General features: G+C 41.2%; 2 protein-coding genes across 5 annotated transcripts in view; one reads left to right on the forward strand and one right to left on the reverse strand.

The window, feature by feature from the left end:
* Positions 1–1,039: 1,039 nt before the first annotated feature.
* Positions 1,040–26,923, forward strand: inip (ints3 and nabp interacting protein). Of its 4 annotated transcripts, none has more exons than XR_013546330.1 (6): positions 1,040–1,161; positions 5,599–5,643; positions 18,104–18,206; positions 22,548–22,638; positions 24,094–24,325; positions 26,844–26,923. XR_013546330.1 is itself a non-coding variant. In XM_078395025.1 (5 exons), exons 1-5 carry the CDS (start codon positions 1,056–1,058, stop codon positions 24,187–24,189), a joined length of 441 nt encoding a protein of 146 aa, XP_078251151.1. In that variant the 5' UTR covers positions 1,040–1,055; the 3' UTR covers positions 24,190–26,789. The 4 variants fall into 4 exon arrangements, 2 of the variants coding, with proteins under 2 accessions (XP_078251151.1, XP_078251153.1); XR_013546324.1 differs by lacking the exon at positions 26,844–26,923 and adding an exon at positions 25,763–26,789; XM_078395025.1 differs by lacking the exon at positions 26,844–26,923 and having other exon boundaries at positions 24,094–26,789.
* Positions 19,902–27,248, reverse strand: part of kiaa1958 (KIAA1958 ortholog) — a 106,281-nt gene continuing 98,934 nt past the window's right edge. Inside the window, exon 4 of the mRNA XM_078395016.1 lies at positions 19,902–20,328. Coding sequence (XP_078251142.1) covers positions 20,287–20,328 — 42 coding nt within the window. The 3' untranslated portion in view covers positions 19,902–20,286. The remainder of the gene's footprint in view (positions 20,329–27,248) is intronic.

The following is a 27,248-nucleotide window of genomic DNA, read 5'->3' on the forward strand; positions in this document are numbered from 1 at the left end:
ACCTTTTTCACAGGATGGAAACATTTAAATACGAGGCCACAGGCTATGGTTGAGCCAGATACGATAATGGCATTTAAGGTCATAAATTCCATAAATTCACCACCCTCTGACTAAAGAAATTCCTCATCTCCAACATAAAAGAATGTCTTTTTAATTCTGAGGCTATGACCTCTCGTACTAGACTCTCCCACTAGTGGGAACATTCTCTCCACATCATTTAGACTTTTGGATGGGCATATGGATAAGCAGGGAATGTGGGAATATGGATATGTGCAGGCAGATAAGAGTTGGTCTAAATATCATATTCAGCTGACATTGTGGGCCAAGGGCCTATTGTTGTTGTGCTGAGTTGGCTTAGGAGTGCCACACAAAGTTATTTACAACGTTCTAATTCCCATTTCCCTTTAAATGATAGTTAAGGGATCAAGAGGCGACTGATGTTGAGGAACAATCTTTATATTGTTCTTGAATGGACTTTATCCCTAGAAGTTTCATGAACAATCCATTGAGTTGGGGGGAGTCCACCGTCAGTGTGTGTTAAATCAAGAGGAAAACAAGGCACATTCATTTGCAATCCACCTGTTTTTCTTTCTTACAAGCAATGATTGCACCCAATTTAAGAGCTCTCCCTGACCGATTTACGCACGGTTAAGAATTCAGAACTTGCCTCTGCGGCGATAAAACGCGATAAAACGCATGTGTATTGGTACCATGGCAAATGCGCGCCTCAATAGACAATAGGTGCAGGAGGAGGCCATTCGGCCCTTCGAGTCAGAAGAGATTGTGACCCGTTTAGACAATTCAGAGATTACAATATTGTTCTCGCACTCAGATAACGATCAGCTTTCTTCGGTCGATCGTTTAAAAAAAATCAAAACGTTTTTAAAAAAAAAGCCTGGAAGGTAATATTTAAGAAGGGTGTGGACCAGTTCCTTCTCTGCAGAGATGCTGCCCGTCCCACTGAGATACTTCAGCTTTGTGCTTCTGCCTGCTGTTCCTTCCTGGGTAGTGCGCACTCGCGCATGCGCGATCGGAACGGCAGGGCAAGTGCGCGCATGCGCGATCGCCCGGCCGCGGCCGCTTCGTCTTTAACTTGCGTCTCGCCGAGTGCGAGACGGTCAGTAACGGAGACGGGTGAGGTGGAGGAGGAAGAGGCGCTCGGTAGGTGCACGGGGTGGGGGAGAAACAATGTCAAGAGGGAAGGCAGGCAGACAGTGAATGAATAATATTCTCTCTTCCCCCCCGACCGCCCGTTCATTGCTGCGTCGCGGGCCCGGAGCTGAGCGAGGATTAAACCGCGATCGCAGCCCCCCATCGTGACGTAGGCGGCTGCGGCGCGCTCCCTCCCCATTGTGACGTCAACGGCGCGCGCTCCCACCCCCATTGTGACATCGGCGGCGCGCGCGCGTTCCCTCCCCATTGTGACGTCAACGGCGCGCGCCTCCCTCCCCATTGGTGACGTCGGCGGAGCGACCTGTTGGCGCCATGGGTCAGTCCCAGAGCTATTAGTTTTGTGAAGGAATAGGGGAAGGAAAGGAACTGCACCGCAGATGCTGATAAACACACAAGATACACACAGAAAATGCCGGAGTAACACAGCGGAATCTGGCAGCATCTCTGGAGAAAAAGGGAACAGATGACGATTCGGGTCGAGACCCTTTTTTAGACCGGCCCGCCGCACCATGGGCCAGTCCTGAGCAATTATCTTTGTTTAGGGAAGAAACTGCAGATGCTTGATAACGCCAAAGATAGACACAAAATGCTGGAGTAACTCAGCGGGACAAGCAGTATCTCTCGACCTGAAACGTTACCCATTCCGTCTATGCGGCATATATATATACATAAACCATAAAAGTCGAATCGCCTTCATGGTTTATGTACATCTTGTGAAAAATAAGATGAAGAGAGAAATAGAGCGTTGCTTTAAATCAAACTTGCTTCTGAGCCATGAGAAGGAACTTTGAGATCTATTTACCTCCATCTTGCCTCTCACACATAAACACATTCAGTCTGAAGAAGGGTCTCGATCCGAAACGTCACCCATTCCTTCTCTCCTGAGATGCTGCCTGACCTGCTGAGTTACTCCAGCATTTTGTGAATAAATACCTTCGATTTGTACCAGCATCTGCAGTTATTTTCTTATACTTGATCAGAGTGTGTGTTTGAGCAATACAGGGGAAACCACAAAAGAGGGGCCTGGGGAGGAAGGATGGGAGGGAAATGGGCAGAAACAGTATGAAATAATAAAATCAGAGAAATTAAGCAGGGAGAAAACATTAAAAAATAAAAATAAGAAAATGTGAGTTGATAGATGAGATATTTTCTGCATTTTAATGGTATCATCACACATTGTTCCCCTACAATGATTACACTACGAGAGGCATAGCGGACGGCGGGTTTTGCCTACTATGGTGGACGTTCCGCTCCTTTGCGTACTACACTTCAGTATAGGCGATTTCAATGGAGTGGTTCATCTTGCTCCTCTAGTATCTTTGATGCTGCCTGTTCTGCTGAGTTACTTCAGCTTTTTGTGGGTATCATTTCCAAGCAATTACTAGCCGGCCGCATGTATGTGCAGAAAATCACTTCTGTTAGTTCCTTTTCCCCTTATGTAACACCAGAATTCTGTCAATAGAACCGAGCATGTCGTAAATAACGGTTTGGTTTACTGTACACTAGAGTGAACATTTCTGTCAAATTTTATTTGCACTTTCAATTTCTTTAATTGTTTTAACTTCCATTAGTACACTATTGTTAGTTTTTCTCTAATGTAGAGAAGTAACTGCAGATGATGGCTTACAAAAAAGACAAAGAGCAGGAGTAACTGGCGGGTCAGGCTGCCTCTCTGGAAAACTGATAAGTGTCATTTCAGGTCGGGGCCCTTCAGACTGATTGTGGGAGAGCTGGAAGAGAGGAGGGGCAAGGCAAAGCCTAGTGAGTGATAGGTGGATATAGGTGTGGGTCAGTTTGATAAGCAGTTGATTGAACAGAGATGAAAAGGCTAAAGGTGTGAACGAAGGATGGAAGAGATGTGAATTATGAAGCTGGAGGAAGGAATACAGGCAGATTGTGGAGAAATGTGTGAGGCACAGGGAGGGGGAGGGAAGGGAAAGAAATAATAATATAAAGGGGCTAGTTTACGGTTAATTGTCAAAAATGTGAGTATTCCCTGTTCATATCATTGTATTGTACGTTACCCGTGGAATATGAAGTGTTGTTCCTCTAATTTGCATGTCACCTCACCTTTTAATAATGTCCTGCAGTTTATGTTTACAAGTTATATCATTTAAAAGTTGTACTCTGTGATGTTATGATGTATTGGGAAAAGTATAGATTCCCTTCTGATGGCAGATCACCCATTTAATTTGGATGTATTTGTCTTAACAAGGTATCACAGGGCACATTTTACATTATTTTTCAAATGCATAACATATATTGGGTTTGTAGGTTGCCAACCAAGATGCCCCATCCATGCTAGTCCCACTTTGGCCCATCTATCTATATACTAAAACTTGTTTGTTTGTTTGTTCCTGAACTACAGCCAAAACAGTACACGATAGCGCGACAATTTTAGGCCCACCTTACTCACCATCGTCCTGTGGTGCTATGGATGAAGTTTCATTCAAATTGGTGTTATATTTTTTAAGTTATTCACATTTTAAAGTTTTAAAAAACGCGCATGCGCAGTTGGGCCCCCGTTGATCTGGTACTTACGTAAGGTGGCTGCCGCACATGCGCGTGCGCAGAACAAACTCATCCCCGCCTGTTCAGTTGGGGCCCGTTGATCTCGCGTACGAGCAGGGTTCGGAGGTAGGGAGGGGGGTTGGGGGTGGAAGGGGGAGTGGGGATGGGAGGGAGGGGGGTTGAGGGGGATTGAGTGGGGGAGAAGGAGGGGGTGTGGAGTGGGGGAGGAGAGGGTGCTGCACCAATGCAGGAGAGGTTTGGGCCCAACGAGTCCACTTGGTCTAGTATTTTTCTAAACCTTTCCTAATCATGTGCCTCTCCAAATGTTTTTTAACTGTGGTTATAGAAGCTACCTCTTCTGGCAGCTCATTCCATATCCCCACCACCTTCTATGAAAAACTTGCCGCTCTGCCTCCTGTTAACATTTTCTCCTTAAACCTATGTCCTCTGGTTCTTGAATCTCCTACTCTGGGGAGAAGACTTTGTGCATTTACCCAAACTGTTCTCATGATTTTCTCCTTGTAGTCCTCGATAAACCCACTCCTCAGCCTCCTGCGCTCCGTTCTAACCTGTCCAGCCTCTCCCTGTACCTCAGACCCTCAAGTCCTGGCAGCATCCTTGTAAAAAAGACTTGGCCCTATATCACAATTCTTTCATTTTCACTGTCAAAATCCTGAATTTCCCTGCTCTTATGGATGTACATTATGGCCAAGCAGGATGAAACATGCATAAGAATTAGCACACCATCTCGGGTATCTGGGCAAGCACAACAAATGCTTGCCTTGTTTGTGACTTAAATATCTCAAATTCTATTTTAAAAAGCCTGCAGCTTATCTTTTTGTTGTGCAATAAAATATAATAAAAGGATATTGATTTGTAATTTATCTTTGCAGGTTGTACATTCACCTAAAATTATGGAGATAGATGTACACCATTCTGTGCTAGCTGCATAATACGTGGCTCATCCACAAAACTGGCCAGGGAATTCAGGAACCAGTCTTAAGGTGTTACGACCTCTTGGCATACATTTAGATTGAGTACAGATTAAAGTTTAATCCCCCCCCCCCTGCAATTCATGTTTTGATTTGCTCAACTTCCATCAAGTTCATGAGTTCACTATTTAACTTTCAGTTTGCATTCATGTGACTTATTGGCTTTGAAATCAGTACTTTCCTTAGAGTGACAAACTATGTTGTCACTCTACATTAAAGGTATCCTTGTGGCAACCTGACATCTTAGTGCTATATCTGAGACAAACACCTATCGATATTGCCATTAACTGTTTCATAAAGCTTGCTCTGCAGATTCTGCAGCTTGCTTTGGCAGACTGGGATAACAGTCATTTTAGAGCTGATACAACCCCTCAACTGGATAAGACTAACTTACCGAGGATGTACATGATTGCCAGAAATCATCTGCAAAAATGTTTGGGATGTAGTAATACAAGATTTGTTGAATCTTAGTCTTTCCGGCTTTACTTTAAATTCTGTATCCAACCTTGAAAACACAAGCTGAAGCTTCATAAACTGTTTATACTACCAGGCCTGTCTGTTGCCTGGGGCTCAAATCATTGGGCCAAAACGTAAATAATTTGCTGCTGGACAAATATAGATTCTCTACATTACTGAAATTCTCTACATTTAGTTTCGTTTTTTTTTTAGTTTAGTTCATTGTCACATGACCGAGGTGCAGTGAAAAGCTGTTTTTTGTTGTGTGCTGTCCAGTCAGTGGAAAAACTATACATGATTACAAACAAGATGACTACAGTGTACAGATACACGATAAAGGCAATAACAGTTTCTATAATGTTTGTAAAAGATAAGGGTTCATTGCTATTCAAGCTTAACCTCCTAATTGTTACCAAATTTATAATTTCTGTTGCTGATAATTATCTGTTTTTTCTTTTTTATATAGATTTTGGGTGTTCAACAGAAATGACAACAAACCCTCCAGCGCCAGGTAAGATATGGAAAAGAATAATTATAGATATACATGCTGAATGATTAGAAATTTAAGTGAATTTCAGCAACCGTTCTTTCCCATATTATAATGATAGCAATGTATCAAAGACAGTTCATTGCTTGGGCACCTATGATTGGAAAAGCTCCCATGTACTTGCTGTTCCATCTGCATATCTCTGCAATAAACTGCCTTTAATGTAGGTCCCAAGACTTGAAAAGTGGGAAATACAGAGACATGGCTGCAAGGGGACCAGGGCTGGGAGCTGAATATTCAGAGGTATACGACCTATCGAAAAGACAGACAGGTGGGCAGAGGGGGTGGGGTCGCTCTGTTGGTAAGGAATGATATTCAGTCCCTTGCAAGGGGTGACATAGAATCAGGAGATGTAGAATCAGTATGGACAGAACTGAGGAATTGTAATGGTAAAAAGACCCTAATGGGAGTTATCTACAGGCCCCCAAACAGTAGCCTGGATATAGGGTGCAAGTTGAATCAAGAGTTAAAATTGGAATGTCGCAAAGGTAATGCTACAGTGGTTATGGGAGATTTCAACATGCAGGTAGACTGGGAAAATCAGCTTGGTAATGGACCCCAAGAAAGGGAGTTTGTGGAGTGCCTCCGAGATGGATTCTTAGAGCAGCTTGTACTGGAGCTTATCAGGGAGAAGCAATTCTGGATTTAGTGTTGTGTAATGAACCAGATTTGATAAGGGAACAAGGTAAAAGCCATTAGGAGGTAGTGATCATAATATGATGTTTTAATCTACAATTTGAGAGGGAGAAAGGAAAATCGGAAGTGTCAGTATTGCAGTTGAGCAAGGGGGACTATGGAGGCATGAGGGAGGAGTTGGCCAGAGTTGACTGGAAAGAGACCCTAGCAGGGAAGATAGTGGAACAACAATGGCAGGTATTTCTGGGAATAATACAGAAGGTGCAGGATCAGTTCATTCCAAAGAGGAAGAACGATTCTAAGGGGAGTAAGAGGCGACCGTGGCAGACAAAGGAAGTCAAGGACAGTATAAAAATAGTAATGTCATTGCAATAACCGGTCCCAGCATCCTCTCTATCATCAACAGTTCTCTGGTCACTGGCACTGTTCCAACCTGTTTCAAGCACGCGATGGTCCAGTCCCTCCTGAAAAAACTTAACCTAGACCCCACCTTGCCTAGCAACTACAGACCCATTTCCAAACTGCCATTCCTGTCAAAAGTCCTTGAAAAGGTAATTCTAAATCAACTACTGCCTTACCTACACCAAAATACCACCCTGGAAAGTTTCCAGTCAGGTTTCAGGGCCCACCACAGCACAGAGTCTGCCTTGTTGAAGGTACACAATGACCTGCGTCTCGCCATCGACACCGGCGACTGTGCAATCTTGCTCCTTCTCAACCTCAGCACAGGGTTCGATACAGTGGACCACACCATCCTTATTGACCGTCTCCGGTGCGGGGTTGGCGTTGATGGCGCTGCCCTGAGCTGGATCGTTTCCTACCTCAAAAATAGGAGTTTCTGCATCAACATAGGCAATTATTCCACTTCCCCAGCTCGCCTCTCCTGCGGGATTCCACAAGGCTCCATCCTAGGCCCCATTCTCTTCTCTCTGTACATGCTCCCCCTCGGCCAAATCATTCAAAGGCACGGCATTTCTTTCCACTGCTATACGGATGACACACAGTTTTATCTCCCCCTGAAACCCAACAACCGGTCAAATGTAATCAGCCTCATGCACTGCCTTGAGGACATAAAATGTTGGATGGCACAGAACTTCCTTCAACTAAACGAGAGCAAGTTTGAGGTCATCCTATTCGGCCCCCCCGACTCCATCAAAACAATAACAGGCAGCCTTGGAAGCCTATCCTCCCTAGTCAAACCGCATGTCAAAAACCTTGGCGTGATATTTGACTCTGCATTAAAGTTTGACAAGCAAGTCAATGCTCTGGTAAAAAGCCAGCTTCTTCCAGCTTCGTACCATAGCTAAAATCAAACCATTCCTCCAATTTGACGACATTGAAAAAATCATCCACGCATTCATTTCCTCCCGCCTAGACTACTGCAACTCCCTATACACTGGGATCAGCCAATCATCCCTGTCCCGTCTGCAATTGGTCCAAAACGCAGCAGCAAGACTCCTGACGGGTACCCGTAAAAGGGACCACATAACCCTGATTCTGGCCTCTCTCCACTGGCTCCCAGTACAATACAGAATCAACTTCAAGCTCCTCCTATTCACATTCAAAGCCCTAAACGGGCTTCCCCCCCCCCCCCTCCATATCAAAAATCTTCTAACCCACCACTCTATCTCCAGGTCCCTCAGGTCGGCCGACTTGGGGCTACTGACTATCCCGCGGTCTAGGCTTAAGTTCAGGGGTGACCGCGCTTTTGCAATTGCAGCTCCTTGACTGTGGAACAGCATCCCTCTCCCCATCAGAACTGCCCCCTCTATCGACTCCTTTAAGTCCAGGCTCAAACCCTATTTCTACTCCCTAGCGTTTGAGGCCCTCTGAGGGGGCGCTGTGAACTGTTTATGTATATGCTGTTATGTTTGTGTGCCATTGTATGTTCGTTCTTAGTACCTGAACTGATGTACAGCACTTTGGTCAACGTGGGTTGTTTTTAAATGTGCTATACAAATAAAATTGACTTGACTTGACTTGAAAAAAAAAGAGAAGTAGTATAACATAGCAAAGATGAGTGGGAAGCCAGAGGATCGGGACTTTTTTAAAGAGCAACAGAAGATAACTAAAAAGGAAATACGGGGAGAAAAGATGAGGTACGAAGGTAAGCTAGCCAAGAATATAAAGGAAGATAGTAAAAGCTTCTTTTGGTATGTGAAAAGGAAAAAAAAAGTTAAGACAAATGTGGGTCCCTTGAAGACAGAAGCGGATGAATTTATTATGGGGAACAAGGAAATGGCAGATGAGTTGAACCGGTACTTTGGATCTGTCTTCACTAAGGAAGACACAAACAATCTCCCAGATGTACTAGTCGACAGAGGTCCTAGGGTGACGGAGGAACTGAATAAAATTCACATTAGCCAGGAAATGGTGTTGGGTAGACTGATGGGACTGAAGACTGATAAATCCCCAGGGCGTGATGGTCTGCATCCCAGGGTACTCAAGGAAGCGGCTCTAGAAATCGTGGACGCATTGGTGATCATTTTCCAATGTTCTATAGATTCAGGATCAGTTCCTGTGGATTGGAGGGTAGCTAATGTTATCCCACTTTTTAGGAAAGGAGGGAGAGAGAAAACAGGAAATTATAGACCAATTAGCCTGACTTCATTGGTGGAAAAGATGCTGGAGTCAATTATAAAAGAAGAAATTGCGGAACATTTGGATAGCAGTAACAGGATCCTTCCGAGTCTGCATGGATTTACGAAGGGGAAATCATGCTTGACTAATCTTCTGGAATTTTTTGAGGATGTAACTAGGAAAATGGGCAAGGGAGAGCCAGTGGATGTAGTGTGCCTGGACTTTCAGAAAGCCTTTGATAAGGTCCCACATCGGAGTTTAGTGGGCAAAATTAGAGCATGTTATTGGGTGTAGGGTACTGACATGGATAGAAAATTGATTGGCTGACAGAAAACAAAGAGTAGGGATTACCGGGTCCCTTTCAGAATGGCAGGCAGTGACTAGTGGGGTACCGCAAGGCTCGGTGCTGGGACCGCAGCTATTTACAATATACATTAATGACTTAGATGAAGGGATTAAAAGTAACATTAGCAATTTTGCAGATGACACAAAGCTGGGTGGCAGTGTGAACTGTGAGGAAGATGCTATGAGGATGCAGGGTGACTTGGACAGGTTGTGTGAGTGGGCAGATGCAGTTTAATGTGGATAAATGTGAGGTTATCCACTTTGATGGTAAAAACAGGAAGGCAGATTATTATCTGAATGGTGTCAAGTTAGGAAAATGGGAAGTACAACGAGATCTGGGTGTCCTTGTTCATCAGTCACTGAAAGTAAGCAGGTAGGTACAGCAGGCAGTGAAGAAAGCTAATGGCATGTTGGCCTTCATGACAAGAGGAGTTGAGTATAAAAGCAAAGATGTCCTTCTGCAGTTGTACAGGGCCCTAGTGAGACCACACCTGGAGTACTGTGTGCAGTTTTGGTCTCCAAATTTCTTGCTATTGAGGGAGTGCAGCGTAGATTCACTAGGTTAATTAATTCCCGGAATAGCGGGACTGTTGTATGTTGAAGGACTGGAGCGACTGGGCTTGTATACACTGGAATGTAGAAGGATGAGGGGATCTTATTGAAACATATAAGATTATTAAAGGATTGGACACGCTAGAGGCAGGAAACATGTCCCCAATGTTGGGGGAGTCCAGAACCAGGGGCCACAGTTTAAGAATAAGGGGTAGGCCATTTAGAACGGAGATGAGGAAAAACCTTTTCACTCAGAGAGTTGTAAATCTGTGGAATTCTCTGCCTCAGAAGGCAGTGGAGGCCAATTCTCTGGATGCTTTCAAGAGAGAGTTAGATAGAGCTCTTAATGATAGCGGAGTCAGGGGGTATGGGGAGAGGGCATGAACGGGGTACTGATTGTGGATGATCAGCCATGATCACATTGAATGGAGGTGCTGGCTCGAAGGGCCGAATGGCGTACTCTACACCTATTGTCTATTGACCTGTTCCTTGTATATTGTGGATATTTAGTTTTAGTTTTGTTTAGAGGTACAGCGTGAAAACAGGCCATTATATTGATAGACTGCAATCAATCGTAATTCAACAACATAAGCCTTCAAAAAATAGCTCATTCAGAAATTATGTATATACACCGATCAGCCAAAACATTATGACCACCTGCCTAATATGCTGTTGGTCCTCCTTGTGCCGCCAAAACAGCGACGACCCGCAGAGGCATGGACTCTACAAGACCCCTGAAGGTGTCCTGTGGTATCTGGCACCAAAACATTAGCAGCAGATCCTTCAAGTCCTGTAAGTTGTGAGGCGGAACTGCCGTGGATCGGACTCGTCGAATCAGCACATCCCACAGATGCTCAATCGGATTGAGATCTGGAGAATTTGGAGGCCAGGGCAACACCGTGAACACTTCATCATGTTCCTCAAACCATTCCTGAACAATGTACAGTGTGGCAGGGCGCATTATCCTGCTGAAAGAGACCACTGCCATCAGGGAATACCTTTGCCATGAAGGGGTGTACCTGGTCTGCAAGGATGTTTAGGTAGGTGATACGTGTCAAATTGACATCCACATGAATGGCCGGAGCCAAGTTTCCCAGCAGAACATTGCCCAGAGCATCACACTCCCTCCACTGGCTTGTCGTCTTCCCACAGTTGGTTCGGACAAGACAGGATAACCTTTGTTGCCCTCGTGCATCAATGAGCCTTGGGCACCCAACATCCTGTCGCCGGTTTGTGGTTTGTCCCTTCTCGGACAACTGTCGGTAGGTACTCACCACCGCTGACTGGGAGCACCCCACAAGCCTTGCCGTTTCAGAGATGCTCTGACCCAGTCGTCTGGTCATAACAATTTGGCCCTTGTCCAAGTCGCTCAGGTCTTTACTACTGCCCATTTCTCCTGCATCCAACACATCAACTTCAAGAACTGACTGTTCACTTGCTACCTCATATATCCCACCCTTTGACAGGTGCCAATGTTATTCACTTCACCTGTCAGTGGTCATAATGTTTTGGCTGAGAAGAGAATTACGGGAAGAGAATTAAAGTTATAAGTGGAGAAAAAGAATCCAGTGACAATTGTATAATTCAAAGTTTGCAAATTGAATATAGAAAGTAGTGAGAGATCTTAAGAAATTGGAATAGGAGAGCGAAATAAAGTTCTGACAATAGATAAGTACCTAAAACAGAGGAAAACCTCCCAAATTAAAAATAATACTTGAATAGTTTAGGGTAAACAATGGAAGCCTCGGGTCAAGAAATGCAATCTTGTCACGGAAGCAGAGTTATAGATAGAAGAATGGTGCATTGGGTAACCATACAAAGGAGATAGCTGCAATATTGCGTGGAATAAACAGAGATAAAGTGAAGTTCTTAGCTGTTTGAAGGAGAATTCATATTGGGTTAAAGAGGGTAAAGAGATAAATTGTGACAACTCTAGCTGCAATCTTCTAAACTACCTTGGATATAGGGGTGGTGCCAGTGAATTAGAAGACTAAATACATTGCACTCCATTATGAAAAAGAGAAGATTAATCCTGTAGATCGGTCAGCCATAATTCTGCGATTATCAAATAGGAACATTAGTGGGGAAAAGTTAAAATTGGCTTTAAAAAATTGAACAATTGAAAGTAAGCGTGGAGAAAGGCAGTATTTTTTAGTATTTATTGAGTTTATTGATGAAATAACAAAATGGGTTGATAATGCTATAACTAGATTATGTGGCAAAGTAGTGCACAGCTTGTGCTCGACAAGGGTTGGTAGCAGGATGAATAGAAAATTGGCTGAAGAACATAAAGCAAGGAATAATTGTGATCAATTGTGTTTCATGAAAGAGGGAGGTAAAGAGTGGTATTTTACTAGGGTCTATTTTAGGACCACTGTTTTCAATGTATATTAATGACCTGGGTTTGTGTAGAGAGGGCATCATTTCAAAAGAGACACAATAGATAGCGAATGCTGGAATCTAAAACAAAAACCAAACAGCTGGAGGAACCCAATGGGTCCGGCAACATCTGTGTTAGGAAATGGACAGACGAAGTTCTGGGTTGGGACCCTTCTTCAAACTCTGAAGAAAGATCTGTCTGAAGAAGGGACAAAGTCTTCTCTAGCCACAGGCGAGGTTCTGAAGGACTGGGGAGCAGCTAATCATGTTCCTTTGTTTAAGAAGCAAAGTAGGGAGAATCGACTCTGATGAAAGACAGGGAGGGTTGTGGTGGAAAGGACAGTATTCAGATGGGAGGTCTGTGAATGGTTGATAAGTTTGCAGAGGACACCAAGATTACTGGGGTGTTGGACTGTGAGAAAAGTTGTCAAAATGTAATCTGAGTAAGCTTGAGATGTTGCACTTTGGGAGACCTTTAACATGATCTTGGGGTCCAAGTCATAGCCTCTGAAAGTGACAACACACGTAGTAATGGTAAAGAAGGTATATGATATGCTTGCCTTCTGGGGCATTGAGTATGAGTCAACAATTCATGCTGCCGTTTTATAAGCATATGGCATGCTTGGTTTAATAGGTTAGGGCATTGAATACGAGTCATGATGCAGCTTTATAAAACTGGTTGGGCTGCATTTGAAATATTCTAGTGCAGTGTGCAGTTCTAGTCATCCCATCGCGGGAAGGGGGTTGAGGCTCTGGGAAGGGTGCAGAGGAGATTTACCAGAATGATAGACACAAAATGCTGGAGTAACTCAGCAGGTCAGGCAGCATTTTTGGTGACAATGGATAGGTGACGTTTTGGGTGTTGAGGATGAGAACTGGAAGCAAGAAAAAAACAGGACAAATCAGGGCTGGCAACAGATGACTTGGTTTCCCTGATAGGCTGATTGTTGGCTAGGGACGGTGTGATCCCAAGAGCGATATATTGTTGCATATTGTGGAACTGGTTAATGGACTTTGAAGAAGTTCTCTCCCCAGGCTGGAAGATCCTCTCTAACTGCTCCAGTTCTTTCTCCCCCCACCCACCTGCCTACAATCAGTCTGAAGAAGGGTCACAACCCAAAGCATCACCTATTCATTTTTTCCAGAAATGCGCTGACACGCTGAATTACTTTCCTCATTACATTCAATACTAGTTTGGTAGTATGCTATATTATTGTCTGAGTAATGGCAGTCCAAACAGGCGTTAGACGACCTATTGCAAAACAAATCTGTAACATTTAACGAGCCAATGATTAATTAAGGGTAGTCAGCATGAATTTATTAAGGGGTGGTCATATCAGATTAGATCTGATTATTTGATATACAAAATATGTTCAATATGTGTAAATCATTTTTGTGATTTTAGTGTGGAATTCAACAAAGCCCCACAAAACAGATTAATCTGAAAAGTAAAAACCACATGATCCAGGGAAAAGTGATCAGTAGAATGAAAAAATTATGTATAGGAGAGAGCAAAGTGTATGGTCTACAGGGGTCTAGATAACTATTGAGTTACAGACCTCCCAACCTTTCCAAATTTGGCAGAAAGTTTCCGCTTTCTTATTTCATTTCCGCCATTCCGATTTTGCCTCACATTTTTCCGCAAAACACATGCCTCGCCTCGCCCCGCCGCTGTACTCGCCTCACCCCGCCTCGCCGCTGTACTCGCCTCACCACGCCTCGCCGCTGTACTCGCCTCCCCGCTGGCCCAGCCTCACCTTGCCTCTCGCTGCTGGCCTCGCCTCCCCGCTGGCCCAGCCTCACCTTGCCTCTCGCCGCTGGCCTCGCCTCGCTGCGGAGCGTGAGGCCCGTTGATGTTGAGAGGGGATGGGGGGGTAGGATGTGGGGGAGTAGGGCAGTAGAGGGGGTCTGGGGGTGGAGGAAGGGAGGGGGAGAGTTGGGGTGGGGGAGTGGATTTGGGGGGAAAGGGAGGGGAGGAGGGGTGGGGAGGAGTAGGGGAGAGGGGTGGGGGGAGTAGGGTTGGGGGGGACATGGACCGTTGTGATTTGCTGTTGAAGACCACTGGAGCAAGTATGTCTTCAATGAAATTAGGTATGTGCAGTTTTTTAAATGAAACTCTTTCTTCATAACTTAGCCATACATTTTATGACCATTGTTCTTTTATTCAATACCAAGAGAATTGGGATGTGTAAGGAAAAAGCAAAATAGAAAAAACAAAACAATTTTTTTTATATTTGTTGTAAAAAGTATTTCTGTTCAATAACCTTTCTATAATAGTAGAATATACTCACGATAGGCCTGTCATTGTACATGTAGTCCATGAACTACAGACTGTTGGAAATAATAGTAGTTTTTCACACGTGAATGTAGCGCAACATGTATGTGCATTTGGCGTGCATACTTTTTTGTTGCTGAAAAGTTGCATTACGCGCCATATTATGAATTTTGATGTAAAATTCTGAAGTTTGGACATCAAAATTCTGAATTTGTAAAATCAAATGTTGGAGTTATATGGTGTAGTTTCGGTTGGGCACACTATAATGCCTCCTTACAGATAGTAGACATTTGGATCAGTGCTGCAAGGTGGAATTAAGGTGGGTATTTATTTAGCCTAGCATTGATATTTTGGGCTGAATAATCCGCTGTCATCTTCTTTTAACATCTAAGAGCTGGAAGGTCACACAGGATTGTACCAAATACTGGTTAGGCAACAGCTAGAGAACTCTGTACTGTTCTGGTCACCACTCTAAAGATCTGACAGCATTTCAGAGAATGATAGCTCTGCTGTTCATCTTAAATCCACCAGGTGGCAGCATCGGTGCTACTGCTAGAAGCTGGGGATTGGGGAAAAACACCATTGATTACAATGATTAGTGATTGTATAAAATATAAATGGTACAGCAGTGTTGCAGTTTGCTTCCAGCGTGCCATAAGAGTCTTCAGCATCTGGGGCTTGTTTATTGAATTCTGCCACTTATAGCTTCCGAACCAATTACTCACAAAATAGGTTCATTGTGTCCTATCTGTTTGGTCACATTGTGGTGATTAGTGTTATACTGAAAATCTATTTTCTCTTCAGTAATTAGATTTGTATTTCATAGGACTAGTAATTCAGTAAAAGACAATGTTTTGCCGGATATAAAAATCACAATTTACATATCAGATTTTGTAACTCGGGTTCATAATTTTAAATATATTTCTATCACTTCCCCCACTCCCCATTCTACAAAAATAATCTATCATCATTTTACTATCCATGTCAATAGCATATACTGCAGATGCATGAAATATGAAATATGAAATCAGAAAATTGTGGAAATACAGTTGATTTAGACAGTGGAGGGAGTCAACATTTCAGATTGACCTCGCTCAGAGTTCAACAAGATGAATACTTTGGGTACGTGGTAAAGGAGACAGCTGTTTTGTATCAGCAAGATGTGTACAATATAAACATAAAATTGCTGGTAGATTTGAAAGATTTTAAAGAGTTGAATTGCCAATAATTGAGCGCGAGATTGTTTAGAGTGGAGGATGTTAAATTGGTATTGTTTGAATAATCAAAATTAATTTAATGTGGAAAGCTGTTGAAATTTTAAACGGTCGTTTTATGGCTTCAGGGGCTAAAATGATTTCCAGTAAATTGCCATTTAGCGCGCAAAGCCCCAGATCATAGTATCCTACATTTTGAAATAATGAAAACATTGACTGCAGTTACTTGTTAGCAGTTTGAAACTATGTTGTGAAATTCTACTGTCGTTTTGTGCACTTGACATGCTGTTCTTGTGATGGGCTTTGAAATTATTCAAATTCTCAGTCTGCATTTGCCCCACCCCCCACATACCAGAAAAATAAATCTGCACTGCTGGAAAAAATGCAAGTTTTAAGTAGGCTTTAAATACTAAATGTACAGAGTTTCTTAGTTAAATCGGTGGTGAAATCAATTGAATGCCAAAAGAATTGTTCCAAGACAATTAAACTTTAAGATGATTAATTCTTTAACAATGTGGACTGCACCTTAGTCCTCACCTGGTGAGCCAGAACTATGCAACAGCCCAACTATTGAGAATAGAACCGTAACAAAATCTGAATATCTTTTTAAATACTCAGTTATTTTACTTGCAAAAGCGGTATGTTGACAAAACTCACCTGCAAATGTGACTGAGATTACTTAGATTAGCATTACACTGTTCCACAGACAGATGAAGATGGGTTTAAGAATTAGCAAAGAAATAATTGTGTTCATAGCTGACAAATTTTTTGAAACGGCTATCCATGTAGACCTAATGATCTGTTTAGCTGGTCTTCCTCTTCAAATGTTGATTTCTATCTGATAAACCAAGAGATTGCCTGGTGTCCAGTAATATTGAAGAGCCCTTTCTCAGAAATGTACCTTTTGTTTAGTATGAACATATGTCAAATTAATTGAATTGTTCTTGAAAACTTTTCCCTCTTCAAAAATCGGTTGGTAAATTAACTGTTGTCATCACAAAATATGTTTATAGAATAATACTTAAGAATTTTGAGTTGGCTTTTATTTGTGTGGAATAGCAGAACTTGGGGGAGTGGGAAGATTGATAAGTGCAGAACTAATTTATCCCTGCTTTCTTCATCTGATTGTTGTCTACCAATCAGTTTCTCTTCCCCTATTCCTTGCTAGCGCTTCCCACCCCCACCCCAGTCCTTCCATTCCCCCACATCAATCTCTTTATACTTGCTCTACCCATTTAATGTAATTGAAGGAACTCAACCCCAAATTGACTATACATTTCCCTCCATAGATGCTGCCTGACCCACTGAGTTTCCTCCAGCAGCTCTTTTATTTGTTATAGATTGTAGATTCTGATGCCTGTCGAATGTGTATGATAAGTATATGATATAAAAGTAGGCCATGCTTGATCGATGTGGTTCAGCAATTCTATGAATTGCAATGTTGAGCCGGTGGTTGATTTATTCTTACACTTTACTTTCTCTGCTTTGTTCAGCTGTTGCGCATGCTCAGACTTTTGGGTTGTGCATAGACTCTAGTATACAGATAATGAAAATATGTTTGAAATTGTTTGATCTTTTGGAGTCTAGGCACTCTGGAGCCAGAATACCGTAATAGAATGACTCCCAATGCTTTCCACAGTATCCCGTGTTCTTTGGATAATGGAGTCAGGGGGTATGTGGAGAAGGCAGGAACGGGGTACTGATTGAGAATGATCAGCCATGATCACATTGAATGGCGGTGCTGGCTCGAAGGGCCGAATGGTCTCCTCCTGCACCTATTGTCTATTGTTTTCATCTTTAAGAATAAAGGAAATATTGCAAGGGAGAAAAGCTTTTAAAAAGCTTGTTCATTTAGTTTTCACCTGGCAGGACAGACTCTGCTCGTTACCAAGATTAACTTTTTAGAAGTTATCAACATAACTGAAATGAATGTTTTAATTTTAAAAAATGAGATTGCACAGGAGCATCCACAGATTGAGAATAGAGAGATAGCCACATATTTCGATTTGCTTAACTGTTAATAAACCCGTTAAAATAATCTTCAATGTTATTTCCATTTATTCAGTTTCTTACCCAGAGGAAGCTATTTAATCTTGTTTCTATCCAATTTAATAACTGAGGTTGGGAAATTGCAGATGTGAATCCAAGTTGTGCCACTCTACTGAGTTGTAGTGGCTTAATGCTTTTCAACATAAAATTTGCTTAACCCTGCTGAATTGCCAAAATACAGTGCGAGTCTTTTATTCCAGGCATTAGGCTTATTCTCTCAGTCCACTGGCTGTAAAATCAAGAGAAACAACATGGTTTGCTTTTCAAATAATGTCTTTCCTTTAAAATTGCCTCCACAAAGTCATTAAAAGTTCAGAGTAAATTGTTGCTGCAGGAGTTTTCTGTTTTAAAAAAAAATATCTGCATTTGCATTCACCTAATTTTCTTTTAACAGATCTTCAAAACAAAAATCGTGCTGCTATCTTGGCAGAACTGCAACAGGAGAAAAAAAAATTGATAATGCAGAATCAGTCATCTATGAACAACCCTGGAGCTAGGTATAGTGTATCAGATTATTCTTGTAAATTTATTTGAAAAATGACAAAGGATTTGAATAAATTTCAAAAGTGGTAGTTGAATTTGACAGTCATGAAGTCGTATAGAATGGAAATGGGTCCTTCGGCCCAACTCATTCACGCCGATCAATATGCCTATCTAAGCTGGTCCTCTTTGTCTGTGTTTGACCCATGTCCCACAAATCTTTTCCTAACCATGTACCTGCCAAAATGACTTCTAAACTTTGTTATTCTACCTGTCTCAACCACTCCTCTGGAATTCCTCCTGTGGAAAAACTTTCCCGTTAGGGTTTCCATTACATCTTTCCTATCTTGCCTTAAACCTGTGCCCTTGAGTTCTTGATTTTCCCCAACTCCAAAGAAAAGACTGCATTCCCCCCTTCTATGTCTTTTATGATTTTACACACCATTAGATCACCTATCATCTCCGACGCTCCAAGGAATAACGTCCTAGTTCGCCCAACCTCTCAGTCCCTCAAGCTCTGGCAACATCCTTATAAATCTTTTCTGCACCCTTTCCAGCTTATTGACATCTTTCCCAGAGCAGGGTGACCAAAACTGAACACAAGTATTGTCTGAAGAAGGGGCATGACCCGAAATGTTGACTTTGTTCTCCGGAATCTTGCACAAAATACAATGTGCTGGAGTAACTTAGCGGGCCAGGCAGGAAGTTACTCAAGCACATTGTATTTTGTGCAAGATTCCAGCATCTGCAGTTCCTTGTGTCTACAATACTCTAAGTGTGACCTCACCAATGTCTTGTACGACCGCAACATAACGTCCCAAGCCCTATTTTCAATGCCCTGACTGATGAAGGCCAGAGTGCCAAATGCTGCAATCATCACATATCTATCTGTGGCGCTGCTTTCCGGGAACTATGTACGTATTTCTAGGTCCCTCTGTTCAGTATCACTCCCCAGGGCCTTGACTAGGAAGTCCAATCGTGGTTTAATTTCCAAGAATGCAACATCTTGCACATATCTGAATTACGCACCAATTGATATTCCCCTGCTTATTTACCTAGTTGATCAAGGTCCCGCTGTATTCTTGATGGTTGCCTTCACTGTCTATGATACCACCTATTTTAGTTTAATCTGCAAACTTAGAAACCATGCCATGTGCATTCTCATCCAAATCGTTGATTTAGATGGCAAACAGCAATGGGCCCAGCGCTGCCCCTGAGGCACACAACTAGCCAAAGGTCTTCATGAAACAATCTTCCATCATCACCTGCTTCATGCCATCGAACCAATTATGTATCCAAATAGCTAGCTTTCTCTGGATCCCATGCGATCTACCCTTCCAAAATGGCCTACGATGCAGAAAGACCTTGCTGGTCCATATGGATATGCTGGACTCGTTGACCTTGGTTAGTCCTTCAAAAAACTCATTCTGATTCATGAGACAAGATCCCACACACAAAGCCGTGCTGACTATTCCTAATTAGTGCATCTTTGGGCCGTTCTTAGTCACGTGTGTGACCAAAAATATGAAAAATTGTCGAATACATCTCTTCTAATTCTGAAAGCATTACAGGTGTATTGTTTTGTACTGTATATATGACTTGTATACCTCGAAGTTTATCAAGTGAAATTTTTATATGTTATGCTGACAATGAGTGATTCTCTGAACTTGGAAATAAAGACAAAAGAAGAAAGGTGTTGTTAAGTTTCAAAGTTTATTCATAACAAGAAAGAAAATGTATGACTTTCATACCGAGTTTGACATTAAGTTTACAATGACTTTCTTTGCCAGGTTGCTGATTACCTCCCTTTTTCCTGGGTGACCTGGGTAGAAGCTTTTCAGTTTTCTTAGTTGCTCTTCCTAGACTCTGTGGACTCTTGTAAGCTTTCTGTGCAGCTTCTGATAATTCTGTTTTGAGTTTGTTTTCACATGACTTTTGCTTTCTTGCAGCAGCAGCTTTGCAATATGCAGTCATCTGACCCTTTGTAATTTCTTGTAAGCGTTTCTTGCGTAGTGCTTCCACTCGTTGACTCTCCTTAGAAGAAAAGTCAGGATCTTGTTGTTTCCTTTTGAAGTCTCCTCATTTTCTCTGCTGAAGTCATTGGTCTTTTGGTTGCAGGAGCCTGTTCATCCATGATGTCTGTAATTTAATCACATTCATGTAAAAGCAGTATTAAAATAAAACAGTTCCTAAAATACTCCAGAATATTATATTAACACAACAATTAATGTGTTACCCTTAAAATAAATTAAGGTTCCTACATGTACACATACATTCTAATCTGTTAATTACTGAGTAGTCTATTTGAATGGTGTAAATTAATTTATCTTGACATTTTATGCAAACTCTGATGTCTTTAAATATGTCATTCAACAGTTTCTTGTATGAGAATGCTCTCTTATAAAAATACATATTCATCACATTGCACATGATTTACATATAATCATAGAACAAATTCCATATAACTAACTCTATTAATATTTAAAATCAACTGCATGTGTAAAATGCTCACCTTCAAATCATTTTCCAGCTCAAAACAGCTCAGAAATGTATAGCAGTAGTGAAGAGTTTGTACAGGTGCATCCAGTTGTCCAGCAGACACATGACCAGCTCATACAGTGTACTTTGTGTGGTATTTTGGAATGTGTGTGAACCATGTGTGGGCCAACTGGCATAACGTACAATTACTCCATTGTTTCTAAGATCACATTCCAGCAATAACTGAGTGGACTATACCATTACATTTATGGGTAATCTGGTCAAGAAGAGGAGCAATGATAGGTATAAACAGAGTCCATTCATGGATTGCTTTGTCACACATGTGACCATAAATGTCACACATGTGACCAATTAATTAGTTCCTTATTAATAAAAATGACAGTTTAGTGAATTCATATTTGGTGAAAAGCAAGGCACATGACATGACATGAAAAAATAATATTATCAAAGCTGTGGTTTTCAGATGGCATAAACTTTTCATATTTTTCGGTCATGTGTGTGACATTTAAAGTTAATTAAACTGTTAATAATTTCATTATAATTTAATGAAAGCTATTTGTTTTAAGTGAAATATTTAAAAATGGATGTGGACAACATTAAAATACGGAAAGGGAGATATTAGATACAATTTTACAATTGTCTAATAAAGGGGGAAAATACATGTTATTTTCATTGTTAATATATGCCTATGTAAATTTATACAAATGAGTATGAATGGGGTGTTAATCAGAAAAAATATATATTATTCACGTAACTTTGGGCAATGCACTTTATGAATATACAATTAAAAAATTGAAAGAAAAAACCTTGTTTTTTCAAATTTGGTTAACTTTCCAAAGAATGCATACAGTGTAATTTTTTTTCACTTTCCAAATGCATACAGTATATATCTTATCCTTTAGAATCCCCTCCAGTAACTTACGTACCATAGAATCTTTTTGAATGAGAAGAAAATGAGGCAGAGCCAGTACCTTTGTGGAATGGGTTTACCTTTCAATTTAAAAAAAACTATTATCTTTAGTTCTTACTGGACCAAGTGCAAAATCTTTGCGTAGTTACTGTTGCTTAATGTTTTTATGGTTTTTTTGGGGAACTAACTTGGGTTTTACGATTTCCATAAAGTAGAAGTCTTTTTTTTCAATTGGCTTAATTTAACATTTGGAAAATTAATGTACCATTAATGTTACCATTAATGTTACTTAGAATAAAACATTTTTTATGATCAATTAATGTTACGTAGTACAAAAACAGGAGTATGTCGTTTGTTAATGAACTTTGAATTCAGAATTATTCAATTCTAAACCTAGAATAATCTGACCTGTTTTTTTTTCCTCAAATCATTGTTAACCTATATGAACCTTTGTTGCAAAAGTAATATCAATTTCTGATCACATCCATTCACTGGACAATATGATGAGTTGCACGTTACGCCATAATTATAGTGTGGAATCTTGTGAAGCATATTGTACCCATTGCTACTCTAAAGCAATTTATTTTCATTTTGTCCTGGATAAGTATCATGTATAAATGTTAACAAGTATCTGCATAATTATAATTAATTGGAATTGATACAAATATTCATCATTTGTAGAAAGAAAAGTTGTATCTTAATTTTGATGAAATTCACAAGGTTACCAACTTGTGGTCAACCTCAATGTTTTATCTTCAGTCTGTGTTCATGCATAGTAGATTGAAACCTCTAGCATCTCCATGATTTTATAAGTTTGAGTTTATGGTATAAATATCGCTGAAATAGCATTATTTTACAATCCATGTTAAGCACCTTTTGTGTAACCTTATTGTGTGGATTGCACGAATAACTGAAATGTTTTGTCTAACGTTTGCATTGCTTTTTGTAGTATTCCACTATCAAGGCCTGCTTTTGCTAAAGATTTTCGGGACCATGCAGAACAACAGCATATTGCAGCACAACAAAAAGCTGCCTTACAGGTATGTTTTAAACAGCTTTTATAACTAATAATATGACTTGAGAATTATATTCACATTTGCCAGGTCTTTAGTGGGAAAAGCAGGTTGGTTATTGACATTTTGCCCCATTGTGAACTTTTTATATCATTTTAATTGTCTGCCAAGTTTCAATGTTTAACACCTTGAAATCTACTAATATGTCAGAATCACTAAACTGTTATGGTATGGAAAGTAGTCGTATGAACTGTGAAATGAACATATGAAAGTAGTCATATGAATTCTGCCAACTCTTGTAATCCTGTCAGTACTGATTCCCTTTCCCCCCCCCCCCCCCTTCATAATCCCCCACATAATCCCCTCTGCAAGTTATTATCTTTGCTCGCCTAGTTTCATTTTTAAGACAGTGATCCAGTTACCATCCTTCCAGGCAGTGAGTTCTGAATCCTAACTACTGTTTATCCTTGCAATACTCCTCTATCTTTTGTACAAATGTTTTAAATCTGCGTATTTTGATCTTTGAACCATTTTCTAATGAGAAAAGCTTCCCTTTATGTACCCTGACTAAAACAATCCTTAGGCCTATACCAGTGTCTAATTTCTTCACCACCTTCTTTGCTTTGAGGAGAACAGCCCCACCTTTCGCACTCTACCTTTCATAGCCAAATTCCCACAACTCTTGACCCTTTTGAGGAAATACTTTCTGCACCCCTTCCAGGGAGTTCATTATTAATGTATGTTTACTAGTTCATTAATTTTAGCTGGAAATATTGCATTTGTTGTTATTTGTAAATGTATTTAAACTAACACAACATCAATTGGAAACTAATCTGGGTTATCAGTTGACTTTGTATTAAATTCACCTGAGGACCTGAGGACCAGGTCACCTAACCTGAGGAAAGACGTTCTTGCCTTAGAGGGAGTACAGAGAAGGTTCACCAGATTGATCCCTGGGATGGCGGGACTTACATATGAGGAAAGACTGGATAGACTGGGCTTGTACTCGCTGGAATTTAGAAGACTGAGGGGGGATCTTATAGAAACGTATAAAATTCTTAAGGGGTTGGAGAGGCTAGATGCGGGAAGATTGTTCCCGATGTTGGGGGAGTCCAGAACCAGGGGTCACAGCTTAAGGATAAGGGGGAAGTCTTTTAGGACCGAGATGAGAAAACATTTCTTCACACAGAGAGTGGTGAGTCTGTGGAATTCTCTGCCACAGAAGGTAGTTGAGGCCAGTTCATTGGCTATATTTAAGAGGGAGTTAGATGTGGCCCTTTTTGCTAAAGGGAACAGGGGGTATGGAGAGAAGGCAGGTACAGGCTACTGAGCTGGATGATCAGCCATGATCATATTGAATGGCGGTGCAGGCTCGAAGGGCCGAATGGCCTACTCCTGCACCTATTTTCTATGTTTCTATGTATATTGAACATTTCTGTTTAGAACAAAAATCTAACGCATATTCTTTCATTTGATCCTTAGCATGCACACGCACACTCATCGGGATATTTCATAACTCAAGACTCTGCTTTTGGAAATCTTATTCTTCCTGTATTGCCTCGTTTGGATCCAGAATAAGCATTCAGAAAGACAATTTCAATGTTGGGGAGATTCTTTTCAGAAATCAGACGATATGACGCATTTGAAAGAATATCAGTAAGGGATGTGAACTTTCTTCAGTTGATGCTACCAGTGGATCATGTGATTTCATCTTGTAAGTTCAGTGTACATTTGCCAGAGGGAAGCAGATGTCCAATTTCTGTTAACCATTTAATTAGAAATATCTTGGGATTTCATTTGACTGCCCCTCATTTATGATTAAATTCACCAGCAATGAAAGATGCCAAGTTTTCCCTGACAATTTAAGTGAACACAATCTTGCGCACATAAGCTTGTCAAATAGCGAGGGTACTCGCTGTAATCAGAATTTATCTGCAAGAGACTTAGTACATGATATACTGTATGGAGGTTCATCATTATAACCAATTCCGCTTGCTTAATGCACACAATGTTCTCTGATTCATTGTTCGTATTCTATTTAATTTGGGTTATAGAAACGTGTTAAAGCAGAACTACCTGTACTTTGGTATGGTGGTGCACTACTAGCTTGTAAACAATTTGGTTATTCCCCAAAACAAAATTTCATAATCACTAAACCAGCCTCTTATGGCATTTAATGATTACTTATATTTTTTAAATGGGTTACAGCAGACAATTGTGATATTGGGTAAATGTCATAGATGATATGAGGAGCAATCATGTCAAAGAATTGTCCCAAAAAATGAATGTTTAAGTTCATTGGAATGTAGGAAAGAAATGGCTTCCTCAATGGTTCAGCAATCTCTATTCAATGAGTGTAAGCAAGCAACCTTGTAAGCAAGCATGATTCCAGACGACATCCTGGTCTAGGGTCAGTTTGGCATTTTCTAGTTGGGGGTACAACATTTAGCCTTTGGTTGAGGAGAGTCTAAAAAAGCAGCCAAGACTTCCACTGTTGACATTAAACTTGCGTTGCTGGTGTAGGCTTCAGGGTAGCACCTGGTGTAGTCCTGGTGTAGGCTTCAGGGTAGCACCTGGTGTAGTCCTGGTGTAGGCTTCAGGGTAGCACCTGGTGTAGTCCTGGTGTAGGCTTCAGGGTAGCACCTGGTGTAGTCCTGGTGTAGGCTTCAGGGTAGCACCTGGTGTAGTCCTGGTGTAGGCTTCAGGGGAGCACCTGGTGTAGTCCTGGTGTAGGCTTCAGGATAGCACCTGGTGTAGTCCTAGTGTAGGCTTCAGGGGAGCACCTGGTGTAGTCCTGGTGTAGGCTTCAGGGTAGCACCTGGTGTAGTCTTGGTGTAGGCTTCAGGGTAGCACCTGGTGTAGTCCTGGTGCTGTTTAATATTCAGCAACCAGGTTTTAATGGCCAGATTGGACAGATACGAGAGGGCAAATTATGCCTTGGCACGGAGCCAAGATCCAGATGGAAGGGACAAATGTTAAGTTTGGTTAAAAAGTGTCAATTGGGGCAGCAACAAATTATTCAACTGGTTTGTTGAAATAGTCTCTAATATGTAGAGCAGATAACTTGATTCCTTTTCCTGCAAACTGATCTATCACAAGTTTGCTGTAATAGCAAATTGTTTCCTAGTTGTAATTTAAAGGATGTGTTTAGTTTAGTTTACAGATACAGCATGGAAACAGGCCCTTCGGCCCACCGAATCCACGCCAAACATCGATCACCAATTTACACTAGTTTTATGTTATCCAACTTTCTCGTTCGCATTCGGGGCAATTTTACAGAGGCCTATTAACCAACAAACCTGCATGTCTTTGGATGTGGAAGGAAACCGGAGCACCAAGAGGAAACCCATGTGGTCACAGGAGAAAATGCAAACTCCACACACACACAGCACTCGAGGTCAGGATTGAACTTGTGTCTTTGGCCTGTAAGGCAGCATATCTACCAAGCGCACCACTGTACCACTTACAATACATCTTTGGAGCCAATATTGCACAGAATTAAATCACAAACTCTTCAGCTCAACTGGCTTGTTTTTCCTGTTTGTATGGAGGATGCACCCCTCATCTTAGGAATAGAAGTTTCAAGCCTGCTTTGCAACCTAAGAACTCAAACTGGTGCAAATCCATTCATTTTGATGCAAAATAGATTTGAATGCCCCTTGTATTTTGTGAAAATAGAATTGTTCCACCATTTTATAAAAGGTTAATCCCACAAAGGAGGCAGATAGGTCCAAAGAAAACACATATTCCTTTTAGGTGATAATTTGTGTCAACTGGATCTGCACAAAGGAACTGTTTTTGTAAATGACTGTAACTACACAAATAGTCACTTTATTTTATCTACTTTTATTTGGTTTAACCATAATTTGAATGAGTGAATTTGTCTTTGGTGCAGTTATACATGCATTCTCTTGGGCATCAGGTGTACAGAATATTAAAAATATTGTAAACATGCGAGCCAAACGTATCACATTAATTATCTCCCAGACCTTGGTAAGGCTCCAAGAGTCGTATTATAAAAGGGGTGATTGTTTCGGTGGAAATGGAAAGATTATTTCCAGGAAGGTGCGCTGTCCAGTGAGTTGATCAGTATGATTCATTAAAATATTGATATAATTGCCTGCCACTTGTGATGTTTTAAGCGTGTAATAAAATTGCTGGTTTTTGCAATTAATTAAAAAACTTATTTCGTACCTAATGGGTTACCTTTTGTTTGTGCTCCTCCGTCACAGCAGGATTTCTGCAGGTGTCTGTCTGCATTCCTTTTAGTTATGGCACGTGTGAACATGTTTCAAAGACATAACAGTGAAAACAAAAGAAAGTGAGAATGCTCAACCTTTTCTACTGGAGTCCCTGACCTCGACTCTTTTTGAGATGTATGAGAAATATATGGGCTGGAATTTGGCTGTACATTCCCAAGTTGCTATGTTGGATTTGAACTTTAATCCAGTTAAGCAATGGTATCCCACCATGACGCTCTTGCAACTGTTTGTCAACCAGTGAAAATGCATGCTAATTAATTCTTCTATCTTCTGACTGCCCGATGCAGGGAGTATACAGTAAATGAGGATACTGAGCTGTGGAATAACGGGGATCTTGGAGTGAGCTTTACTAGCAATGCTGTATAGTGCAAAATT

Source organism: Rhinoraja longicauda, chromosome 3 (genome assembly GCF_053455715.1).
Source record: "Rhinoraja longicauda isolate Sanriku21f chromosome 3, sRhiLon1.1, whole genome shotgun sequence".
Classification (NCBI taxonomy): domain Eukaryota; kingdom Metazoa; phylum Chordata; class Chondrichthyes; order Rajiformes; family Arhynchobatidae; genus Rhinoraja; species Rhinoraja longicauda.